This window comes from Borostomias antarcticus (assembly GCF_949987555.1).
Source record: "Borostomias antarcticus genome assembly, chromosome: 16".
NCBI lineage: Eukaryota > Metazoa > Chordata > Actinopteri > Stomiiformes > Stomiidae > Borostomias > Borostomias antarcticus.
In genome coordinates, this window is record NC_140249.1 from 11,651,830 (window position 1) to 11,664,370 (window position 12,541).

The 12,541-nt window shown below is 46.3% G+C and overlaps 1 protein-coding gene across 1 annotated transcript in view; it reads right to left on the reverse strand.

The window, feature by feature from the left end:
- The window catches only part of atr (ATR checkpoint kinase), a gene marked incomplete at its 5' end in the record, with an annotated part of 139,113 nt that overhangs the window by 95,150 nt on the left and 31,422 nt on the right, over positions 1–12,541 (reverse strand). The window contains 4 exons of the mRNA XM_084451303.1: positions 9,621–9,764; positions 10,132–10,262; positions 12,164–12,259; positions 12,342–12,431. Coding sequence (XP_084307429.1) covers positions 9,621–9,764; positions 10,132–10,262; positions 12,164–12,259; positions 12,342–12,431 — 461 coding nt within the window. The remainder of the gene's footprint in view (positions 1–9,620; positions 9,765–10,131; positions 10,263–12,163; positions 12,260–12,341; positions 12,432–12,541) is intronic.

A 12,541-nucleotide genomic window follows, 5' to 3' on the forward strand; every position in this document is an offset into this window, starting at 1 on the left:
GGTGCGCAGTCAGGGAAGTGTAAAACGAGCAGATGGTAGGCTACTCTAAAAGCTATTTTTCTTCTGCCATGTAGTGAGAATTCAAAAAAAAAAAAAAAAAAAATAGTCAATAGACTAAATTTCCGCAGTATTCATTCTTTCAGTAACCTACCAGCTGGGTTTTTCTATCTCTCTACTCTGACCGTTTGGAAATTGTGTTTTGACAGGTATAATGCATAACAGAATAACATAGAACAGCCGAGAAAAGCAGAAGATATTCAAATCAAACAGCATATCCGAATAAAATAAAATATAGATAGAGCGGATGTAGTGGTTGAAAGAAAGTCAACGTCTGACATTTGGCATTGTTTCGGCTACCGAAAGGCAAATGTAGTAAAAGCCTGGCGACAGCACAGGTAGCAATTAGCAAGATAAAAGAAGATGACTAAAACCAATCGGGAGCGTCCCACGCCGGGTTTTACATATCGCCAAATATATTGGAAAAAAGTGTATAGCGGCAATGTATGTTTCTGTCAATATCGTGCAGCCGCAGTAAAAAGCCTCTAATATCCCTATTAGGGTTCGACGAGTGTACCCCTACCATCTGCCTCCTACCGCAACCGATGGGCAGCAGGTAATATAGAATACCCCCATCCACAATTAGCATCTAATTCATGGGGAATCAGCAGTTCTGGCAACCCATAGGGCCCCTAGGCAAGGCCAGTTCCCCACAGGTCAGGATGACTCTCAGGAGGGTCACGCACGGGTCTAGAGTGTTAGATGAGATGCCCCATGTAGAGATAGAGCAGTGTACCCCCTGGGCCTACTTCATAACCCCCCACAGGTCGTGTAGCCTGGGAGGAAGATGCAGCTGTCCCAGGACCACCAACCAATCCTCCTGCCTATGAGATACGCCGTGCAACACCCTGAACCTACCGGTCCTCCAACCCTCGAGATGTGCCCGATGACCCCTGATTCAGCCTTCAGGAGACACCGTGCGACAACCTGGCCATCCACTACACCAGCTAATTCACCCACCGGGTTCAAAACCCCGCAGTCTGCTCCCCGGTCATCGATGATGACTCCCGTCCCTCAAAAGGAATGGTCACTCCCAGGTGCCAGCAGCAGCATCATCACTCATCTCAGCAGAAGCACCATCAAGGGGAGAGTAGACATGCAGGGCACGCCTAGAGTGGTGGTACCCCAAAGCCCGTTTGGTCCCATCGAGGTGGAGCCGCTGGCCACACCCCCAGAGCGCTCCAGGTCACGCAACTGGTCGGAGAACAACAGCTACATTTCCTCAGAGGAGGACATGGATCTGTCATGGTTTCCCTGCACCCCTAGCACAGAGGAGCGCCTGGGTAGAATGCCGTTGGCCAGGTTCAAAAACTTGTAGATAAGCTACCCGCCCGTCAGGATAAATCAGAGATGCGCCGTCTGCGCCGTGCGGGCCAGCGTTGCATCAGATATTATCAGGATCAGTCTATCCCCACGATGACGCCCGGGAGGAGGCTCAGCACGAGGCAAATCGTTGAGGAAAACCACCGTCACTTGTTCTACCTCATCGCCAGAATGGATGCCCTAGGAAGCAGGCTCGACGAGCTGTAACTGAAGAGAGACCCCTGCGTAGGGGGTTATGTGGGATCAATATAACATGTATAATCAAATGTACCCCACAATAATACTTGTAAAGGGATCTGAAGTAATGTATACCACTGTAGTAAGTAGACTTGGTCACTATGCAATCAACATTATAACCATCAAGAACATAATGTAACTAATGTTCTAGAAATAGTTTTCAGTTTTTATTGATGTTTTGAGACTGTCTTTTTGTACTACTGTTCCTGCACTCAAAGTGCTGTTCGGCCATAACCATTTCCAAATAAGACAAACAAAAGGATGAAGTGGTGTTTATCCAGTGATAAGTATTAGAACCTCAGTTACAAGGGCTTAGTGGTTTATAAAGTTTCTCGCAGACTGAGTTATTTTAATACACAAGGGCGGTATTATGTTGGGCAATGGTGGGGTTTTAGGAACTCAAACCTGCGGAACATCCCCTTGTGTTAATTTACTTAAGGAGAACTGGTAGAAGGTGATTGCTATAGGTGAAGTAACTATCCAATTTGCCGTGTTCAGTTAATGGTGATGTGGCTTGTACTGTGTACTGTGTTTTTACTCTATCTGTGTGTTGTGTAAACCATACACCTACATAAGGTCTTGTAATATAGCTGAAGATATGTAGAACAAACTTTGCCGAATTGAGCAGGATCTCTATGGTCAGGAGACTGATAAAACATGTGTGAGCAAGGGAGGGGAATGTTGTTCGGGTCGTCCAGCCGAGCTGCGTATACGTGCGGTCTATAACCGTACTTTCATATCTAGGAGTTGTTGTTTATGTTGAAATATTTAATAAGTAATATTGGAAATTTTGGGTCTGAATGTGACTAAGTTTTAAAGTCACAAAGTGGGGAATGTTGTGATTTAATTTGATTTAGCTCCCCTGCATTTTAATCATGTCATGATATTGTAATCTTGTTCTACATAACCAGCTGCTCATGAGGGATAGTAGATAAAAAGTCACCACCAGATGTAGCCACCGGGAAACGGATGTGTAGAGAATGGAATGTCCCCACTGAATCAAGATGCTCTTTTCTCCTTCCTCACCTCCTGCCAAGTAGCCAGGCCCAAAACAGCCAGAGATATAATGCTGACTCTGCAGAGCACAGAGTACAGCAGTAAGGTCTCTTTTCCTCTTCCTGTTGAATTCCTTCTCTTCCCCTCCTCTCCTCCCAAAGCAGCCAGAGAATAGTGCTGATTAATGCAGAGATTTATGAGTATTTTCTCCTCCTCCTGTGGGGGGGCAGTTGAGATTCCGGTCGGGGGAATCTCATTTCCTCTCAAAAAGCAGACAGAGTCCTTCACCCAGGAAGCTGGGAGGGGGGGGGGCACGGATGTAGGACATATATGGACATGAGTTATTTGCTGAGCCAGCAAAACTAGACATCATTTGATTGGTGGCGAAAGTAGTGATGTATGGAAAAATGGGATGTGGTCAAGGGGGGAGGGGAGTGTTGTTAAGACTATAAAGGTCAAGTAGACAAAGGGAAAAGTTGTTCTTTCCCGGGGAAGCTCCTGACTTATATGCTGTTTGTTTCTGAAAAGCATTAAAGTCAAATCGCATTTGGACTCTTTGTGCCTCGAGTTGTTTTTTCTTCTCGGACTCTGAAGTTATTTTGGAACTTTTAAACCAATCTGGACTTAGATTTATTTCTTGGAATTTGACCTAAGACCTAGTAAATTATTTTACACGACAGGCGGTATAGAGGCACTACAGCATCAGTCAACGCGCCACTACCTCCAAACTCAGCATGGAATGCATATGTGACCGCCGCTGGTAATTTGGTCCTCAACTAGGCAAAGGTCATTTTTCAGTTTTTTACAGATTATGAAAGTGCAGATTGTAAGCTTTCAAATGAGGTCTCATACATTGAAATCTGAACATAGTTGAAGAAGATATGCTTATTTGAATGCTAGTACTGCCAAATCAACTTAGCTGAGAAATCCTCCTCCAAAGTTCTCCAACATTTTCACACCTCTGACTGCCAGGTAATGGGTGTGAACAATAGCCTGGTAACCCCACCCCCAGCCACTCCCCCACTGGACGATCTGTCATTATCTGTCAGAGTGGCTGTCAACTTGGGGTATTAACTGAGAGTGGCTGCCAAGTGGGGTGCTCTCTCACTGATGACCCCACACTCTTTGAGTCAGTATTAATCTTGTTCTCAACTGCATTCACAACACAGTATAAGATGAAGTTCAAATTGAACGTTCTTTATTGTCACATACATGATATAAAGTACAAGCATAAGTAGTAAAGTGTACAAAAAAAGGCAACAGTCTAAGTGTTAAAGTGTACAGTCAGTTGTCTGTTGTATAGACAAGGTGCAGTGTTCATTGTGATCAAGTGTACAACAAAGTAATAACAGTCCCCAGCTCAATACTCAAGGTAATAACAACAGTACTCAGCTCAGTATTCATGCAAGTGTCGGCAAGTCTGTGCAAGAGAACCAAGCAACGCTTCAGTATACAAACAGGAAAAGGCTGTGGCCTTTCTCCTGCAGTGCTGTCCCTCCTGATGATCTGCAGTGAATCTACAAGCGGACAGTCTTGTTCTGAGCTGCCGTGGAGTTTGGCGGGGGACATGTGACGTCTCGTCCCTCATCAGAACAGAACTCTCTGATCTTGTCAAAGAGATACGTCTGTCTGGCCATGTCCAGTCCGGGTGGGGCTTGCACAAGAAGACCTTCTCTGGGGGGCAGGACATCAGGCTTGCGCAGCAGCTGAAACTCGACTGCCGGTGCATCACGGTGTTCTCTGGCCACAACCATGCCAGGTCTCTCAGCATCAAAACTGCAATAGAATAGAAGGAAGAAAGTACATTAAACTATTGCCCACAGTACTGGCACTCCATATAGATAAAATAGTACCATTATGTGTTGATTAAATAGACTAGCTAATGCATGATAATTACGTGAAGTGCTGGTAACTCGTAATCTGTGGGAGTGCCCAGAAGTAGGGTTTCAGGTGAAGCTTGTGCATGGTCCGCCAAGCACAGTACCACAGCACAAAATTGTTCTTGTTTTGTCCACGGCAGTTGTCACAATGTAGGTCCACGTGTGTTTCTCCAACTCCATAGTTGTTGAAGAAATGATGCACGTAGTTGATGACTGCTGCTTCGGCATCCCCTCACAGCAGACACCAAAAATGCCACACGTGCGCGGAGTAAAAAAGTACATGGGTCCTGGCTGAAGAGGGTCAGAAAGGAAGTGGACCTTGGACAAAGGAAAAAATAGGAAGAAAAGTAAAAGATGAGATTCATTGAAAATCAAAAACACACCTGTAACCCTAACCCTACCACATCACAACACACTCATCATAGGATGAACGTATTCTCCCCTGTTGTGCAAAATCAAAGCTGTAGTGCATAGTGATCTTCTTGCTGTCTGCTATGGAGGGGCCAAGGGAGAGCTGCAAATCCTCACAGGATGCTGGAGCTTGTTTTTGCTCATCCTGTAACCAAAACAAAAAACAAAGGTGTCAGAGTACCATACCTCTCATGCTCTCTCATTCTGTTTCTCTCTATAATATAGCTTCCTAGCTAGATATAAGCTGCCTCGCTGGCTAGTTCAGGAACAAAGGGCTAGCTCACTAGCTAGCCATGTCCCTGTGCTAGGCAACTGGCTGGATATTAGCTGCCTCGCTAGCTAGTTTAGGAACAAAGGGCTAGCTCACTAGCTAGCCATGTCCCTGTGCTAGGCAGCTGGCTAGATATTAGCTGCCTTGCTGGCTAGTTTAGGAACAAAGGGCTAGCTCACTAGCTAGCCATGTCCCTGTGCTAGGCAGCTGGCTAGATATTAGCTGCCTTGCTGGCTAGTTTAGGAACAAAGGGATAGCTCACTAGCTATAGCCATGTCCCTGTGCTAGGTAGATGGCTAGTTTAGGAACGAAGGGACAGCTCAGCTAACTAGCATGTTAGCTAACGTTAGCTAGCTAGCCTTTGTTAGTTGGTGCTAGTGCCTTTGTTATGCTAGCTAGACTTAGTCACTTGTTTAGAAAGGAGCTACTGCTAAACGACTAACGTTAATGTAAACAGCACAGATAGTATAAAGATAGCTTACCCCAAAGCAAAGCAGAATGCTTGGCGGCAGACAACAGTGGTGTGAATCTGGTACGTCGTTCGACACAACTTTCGCTTGGTAGCAACTTGCTTTGTTGATACAGTCATCAAGAATAAAACTCTTGTGTACGAACGAGTCCTGCTCTGCTGGAGTTTTAGCTGCTCTTAAAACTCTTACCATGTCCTGGATGCCATCCCGGTCTTCTCTTTAGCAAAAACTGTTGCATCCATGGTTAAACTTGAGACTGAATGTAAACAAAGCCGGCGTGTTGGGGAAGGGTGGGGGGGCGGAGAACCCGGAAGCAATAGCCAATGAAACCAAATCATGCTAATCGATCTGCCCGCCCCCAAACCCGACTCAAAATCAGCTAAAAACAAGCTTAGTTTGCAGACTAATTATATGTATTTCGTGAACCTAAAACTGTTGTCTGTTATAGTAAGTGGGTTCTTCACAACTTCAACTTTCGTAATACAAAAAAAAAAAAAAAAAAAAAAAAAAAAACGTTTTTTATTTTATTTTGCCCCCTAGCGCATTTCAGGGTTTGCCGAGTTGCGGACCAAATCACCAGCCGCTCTCACATATTAGATCTAGCCCAAGTTGTCCTGAGTAACAACTTTTTTCAGTTTGAAAATGATTTTTATTTACAAACCAAAGGCACTGCAATGGGAAGCAAAATGGCTCCCAACTACGCCTGCCTATACATGGGTGATTTTGAAAACAATTTTGTCTTGAATACAGCAAACTCATTTTGGTCCAATATTTTATTGTACAAGGACAAGGAACGCATCAGTTTTTTAGACGTACTGGTCTATAAAAGTGGGGATAGATTTAAAATTTAAAACTGATATTTTTCGTGAGCCCACAGACCTCAATACCATGCTGAGAGGGGATAGCTTCCCCCCCAGACCACTCATAAAAAGCCTGCCCATCAGCCAATTCCATCGGGTTCGCAGGGTGTGCAGTGATGACAGAACTTATGCAGCGCAGGCCTCAGACCTTTCCAACAGGTTCCTCAATAGAGGCTATAGACAGGAGTGGGTTGATGCAGCCGGAGAGAGCCATGACCAGGTGACACAGGAGGAATGCCTTCAGCCCAGAGAAAGAACACCCAGTAGCAGCTCATCCATGTGTTGTATTAAGTACTCCCCACTTGGTGCGATGTTTAGAGATACCATCCAGAAACACTGGCACATTGTCCAATCTGACCCTAAACTTAAAGGTGGGGTAGGTAGTTTGACGTCAACAAGGCCTCCGATTGGTCAGCTTTTTCAAAAGAACCCACCCCTCCCTCCTGTCAATCATGATGTAGTCCCTCCCTCCAAACATGACTGGTAGGTGTGGCGAGATAGAGACCCTGATTGGTCAATACATTTGGGCGCGGTGCATTGTTTGAATCCAAAATACAGAGGCAGCGGTAAACACAGAGATCCAAGTTTATTCTCGGAGCACTTCTGTTACTGATAGCTGAAAGAATATTATGCAAATTTTACCAAATAAAGCCAAAAGCAAACTACCTATCCCACCTTTAACACTGATACTACCTATCCCACCTTTAACACTGATACTACATATCCCACCTTTAACACTGATACTACCTATCCCACCTTTAACACTGATACTACCTATCCCACCTTTAACACTGATACTATCTATCCCACCTTTAACACTGATACTACCTACCCCGCCTTTAGCACTGATACTACCTACCCCGCCTTTAGCACTGATACTACCTACCCCACCTTTAAAGGTGTGTTTACCGAACCGCCCAGGCTTGTTTTTAAGCGTCCCAACAATCTACGAGACAGCTTAGTCAGATCTGACATGATCTCCCAGAGTGCACCAAGACTCCTGAGCATGCCGCATGGCAATTACAGGTGTGGCATTTGCACTCAATGTACCTACCCTCAGAAGTGCAAATCTTTTAGCCACCCACACACAGGTGGGGACATCCCTATACATGGTGCTATCACATGCAGCACTACGCATGTAATATACATGATCCGCTGCCCTTGTGGCCTAGCCTACATTGGCAAAACGTCCAGGGAGCTACGCACCAGAATAAGTGAACAAAGAAGCAAGATCAGAGCTGGCGATGAGCGTAGCCCCGTCCCAGCCCACTTCAAAACAGCAGGGCACAAGTTAGCGCCCTGAGGTATTAAGGAGTGGAGAAAGTAGAGAAGCCACGTAGGGGGGGGGGGAGACTTGGAGAGAAAACTCCTCCAGCGTGAGACCTACTGGATATATAAACTCAATACCATGTCACCTAAGGGACTTAATGAGGAGTTTGACATTAAGCCATTTTTGTGAACTGGTGTCTGGTGTGTTCATTCTCCAAACAGTGTAGCCTACATTGATGTAGGCCTATTTATTGCACGTTGATAAGTCCTTTTTTATAATCTATAGTCTTTTTTATATCTGTATTTAGATTGATGTATATAGGCTATTCATATGTCATTGTGATGTGTTTATATATCTGCAGCCTCTAACTGCACCTTTTAGCCTAATTGACTAGCAGATGATGTCAGATGTGATGTCACAGGCTCTCAGCCTATATATACCTGCTACCTGTCATTTGAAGCTTTGAAGTTGCCTGATGAAGACCTACGGGTGGAAACGTGAACCAGGAGATGTCAGTGTGCGGATCTTTCCTCTCTCCAAACGTATTCTCTATGTGGACATGCATAGTTAAAATGTGTGAATAGGTCTGTGTGAGAGTGTGTGTGTGTGTCCTCTGGAACACCCTACCGGAGTGCCTAAGAAGGGCCGAAACAACGGAGGTCTTCAAGCGAGACCTCAAGACGTACCTTTTCGACCTAGCCTACAATCACTAGCTAGGTCCTTGAGACACAGAAAGGCAGCCTCAAACCTACCTGTGAATCCTCTGTATACATTGGTATTTATCCTGCTATGCACTGTATATATATCTAGTAGTGTACAGAAGCTGGTTACCCTGAAACAGGCTTGTTCTGTTCTGACAGCTGTGTGGCTTCAATGGCTCAGTATGCTACTAACCGTTTTCTGCCTCCCCTAGTGCCTCTCTCTCTCCCTCCTACCTTCTAACCAGGTCCAGTGGATGCCCTACTGTCGCCCGCAGACCACCCTGAGTCCGATAGATACCTCCGTGTCAGCTGTGGATGTCGTAGTATTTAGTACACACACACACACACACACACACACACACACACACACACACACACACACACACACACACACACACACACACACACACACACACACACACACACACACACACACACACACACACACACACACACACGTCCACATCCGGCTTAGGCCTGGACCTGATGCTCTTAGCCTTTCTTGCTCTGAAAATTTAATTTAATGTAATTTATTGCTCTTTTAATGTTCTTAGCCATTAGACAAATATATTCCAGGAGCTTGCTCCAGGTTGCCTGATTCAATATCTGTGTGGTTTGTATGGCTCTATGTGCTACTAACCCTGTTCTGCCTTCCCTCTCCCTAGTGCCTCTCTCTCTCCCTCCTATCTTCTAACCAGGTCCAGTGGATTCCCCACTGTCACCAGCAGACCTCCCGGAGTCCAATAGACACCCCCGTGTCTGCTGTGGATGTCGTAGCATGTCCATAGGATGCCCTCTCCCATGATGCTTTTTTAGCCTCTCTTACTCTGAAATGTAATTTAATGTAATGTATTGCATTATAAATGTTCTTAGCCGGTAGACAAACATACTCCTGGAGCTTGCTCGATCGCCTTGTTGAGAGGGGTCAGGGAAGAATTTTTACAGCTCACTTATCTGGCCCCCCGGGTGATTACTGTTTTTTTGCTTCCCTCTGGAATATGTAGAGAGTGTGTCGTATGCCCTCCTCCCTTGTTCTCTGTAAAGCGCATTGTGTTGCCTCTGGGTATGAAATGCGCTATACAAATAAAGCTTTGATTGATTGACTGTGTGTGTAGGTGTGTGTGTGTGTAGATGTGTGTGTTACCTGTGGTCTAGGATGAGGAAGCGGATGATGGCGGCGGTCTGGCGGGGCTGCAGAGGGATGAGGGGGAGGAGTGCCACGATCACGTGACTCAGCAGGGGACCCAGGTAGGCGGGGTCTACGCTCCGCACAAAACACTCCCACGTCCTGTCCACACAGGAAGCAGGAAGTCAGACTCAAACCAAAAGGAGAGGTGAAAAAGAAGTGTGTTTGGGACAGGACGGGAGACGAAGGAAGAGAGACGTGCGCATGTCTGTGTGTGTGTGTGTGTGTGTGTGTGTGTGTGTGTGTGTGTGAGAGTGTGTGTGTGTGTGTGTGTGCGCGCGTGTATGTGTGAGTGTGTGTGTGTGTGCCTGTGTGTGTGTGTGAGTGAGTGAGTGAGTGAGTGAGTGAGTGAGTGAGTGAGTGAGTGAGTGAGTGAGTGAGTGAGTGAGTGAGTGAGTGAGTGTGTGTGTGTGTGTGCGTGTGTGTGTGCGTGCGTACGTGCGTGAGTGTGTGTGTGTTTGGTACTGACTGGCAGCAGAGCTGAGGGAAGTGTTCTCTGTATCTGAGCCCAGTGCGGAGCGTGGTCATCATCTTCACCCTGACGGAGCTCATGTGTTTAGACCCCATCAGACGCATCAGAGCCATCAGACTGGTCAGGGCCTGCACACACACACGCACACGCACACCTTATTACGATTATATAACAATCCCCTGAATGTTTGTATTCCAACCAAATGTATCCTTTGGGACCGAGAGGTTGACCATCTACAGTATCTTTCAGCCCTGGGGGATCAAAGTCTTGTCTTAGCTGTTTACAGTTTACTGTAGGTATCCCACCCACCATCTTCTGACAGACAGACAGACCAACAGACAGGCAGACAGACAGAGAGACAGACAGGCAGACAGACAGCTACTCGCACCATCTTCTGACAGGCAGTCAGTCAGACAGACAGACAAGCAGACAGAGTGACAGGCAGACAGAGAGACAGGCTGACAGAGAGACAGGCAGGCAGACAGAGAGACAGGGAGACAGGCAGACAGAGACATGCAGACAGAGAGACAGACAGGCAGACAGAGACAGACAGGCAGACAGAGAGACAGGGAGACAGAGAGACTGACAGGCAGACAGTCAATAAGACTGAGGAGATTGTGGTAGATCCCAGGTCAGCTGGGGACCACAGTAGGATCACCATACATGGCCAGGAGATAAAGCAGGTCACAGTAGAATCACCATACATGGCCAGGAGATAAAGCAGGTCACAGTAGAATCACCATACATGGCCAGGAGATAAAGCAGGTCACAGTAGGATCACCATACATGGCCAGGAGATAAAGCAGGTCACAGTAGAATCACCATACATAGCCCGGAGATAAAGCAGGTCACAGTAGGATCACCATACATGGCCAGGAGATAAAGCAGGTCACATCCTACAGATTTCTAGGTGTCCGCATTGACAATGACTTGAACTGGCGCGCGCGCACGCACACGCACACACAGTCTTGTAATACTGAAATAACACTGGCATTTCAGAGGCTTTTCAATAGATGTGAGAATGTAGGTGTGACTGAAAAATGTTGTGTGTGTGTGTGTGCGCACATGTGTGTGTGCGCGTGTGTGTGTGTGCGTGTGTGTGTGTGTGTGTGTGTCACTTTCTTCGTAGGCTCAGAATCTTTGGTGTCTGTAAAAATATCATGTTGATTTTCTATAGAGTAACTATTGAGCCTATCTTACGCTATGGTATTACCAGCTGGTTCGGGACCCTGACTGTTAAATACAAATCATGAGTTTAGTCAAAACAGCTGGAAAGATCATGGGAATGTCCACCCCCCTATCATCCCAAATGATCTTTGAAGAGTCCACAATTCAGCAGGCAAAGAAGATTCTGTCAGACCCAGTCCATGTGTTGAACTCTGAGTATGAGTTGCTGAAGTCTGGTAAGAGGTATAGGGTTCCTTTATCTAGGCTGACCAAGTATATGTTTTCATTCATTCCCGTTTTGATTGATCTACTGAACAAGCGCTCATCTGAGGATGGACAGAATAGGAGGCGCTGAAGTAATGTGACTAAATTAATGTGATGAGCTATGCACTTGGGTCACTTTATGTATATAGGGTAACAGGGAACTATGCACTTGGGTCACTTTATGTATATAGGGTAACAGGGAACTATGCACTTGGGTCACTTTATGTATATAGGGTAACAGGGAACTATGCGTTTCATGTCTTGTTTGCTATTCTTGTTTTTTGTAATGCAGCACTGCCTCTACCTCTATTCAGAATTTCTCAGTAGGGAGACAAATAAACTTGAACCTTGAACAGAGAGACAGGCAGACAGAGAGACAGGCAGACAGAGAGACAGGTAGACAGAGAGAAAGACAGGCAGACCGAGAGACAGGCAGACAGAGACACAGGTAGACAGAGAGATAGGTAGACAGAGAGACAGGTAGACAAAGAGACAGACAGGCAGACAGAGAGACAGGCAGACAGAGAGACAGGCAGACAGAGAGACAGGCAGAGAGACAGACAGGCAGCCAGAGAGACAGGCAGACAGCTCCACCCACCATCTTCTTGCTGTCCTTCTCTCCAGTGCTGGAGCTGAGCAGCTGGATGTTGAAGAAGGCCAGGATGCCCAGGAGCCGGGGCTGCAGGTAGTCAGCCTGACGGGGGGGAGGAGGGGGGCAGGTAACTACATGGTGATCGTAGGTGATGTCATGGACATGATGATGATGTCATCGTTACCATGCGTTCCGGGGTGGTGATGTCACGGGGTCCCTGGTACGGGTCGTCACTGGAGGAGAAGGAGGCCAAGATGGCCAGTCCATTAAACACCTACACACACACACACACACACACAAACACACACACTCAAGTCTTAACAAGGCTGAAACAAGAAGCGTAAGGAGTGTGTGTGTGAGATAGAAAGAGAGAGAGAGAGAGAG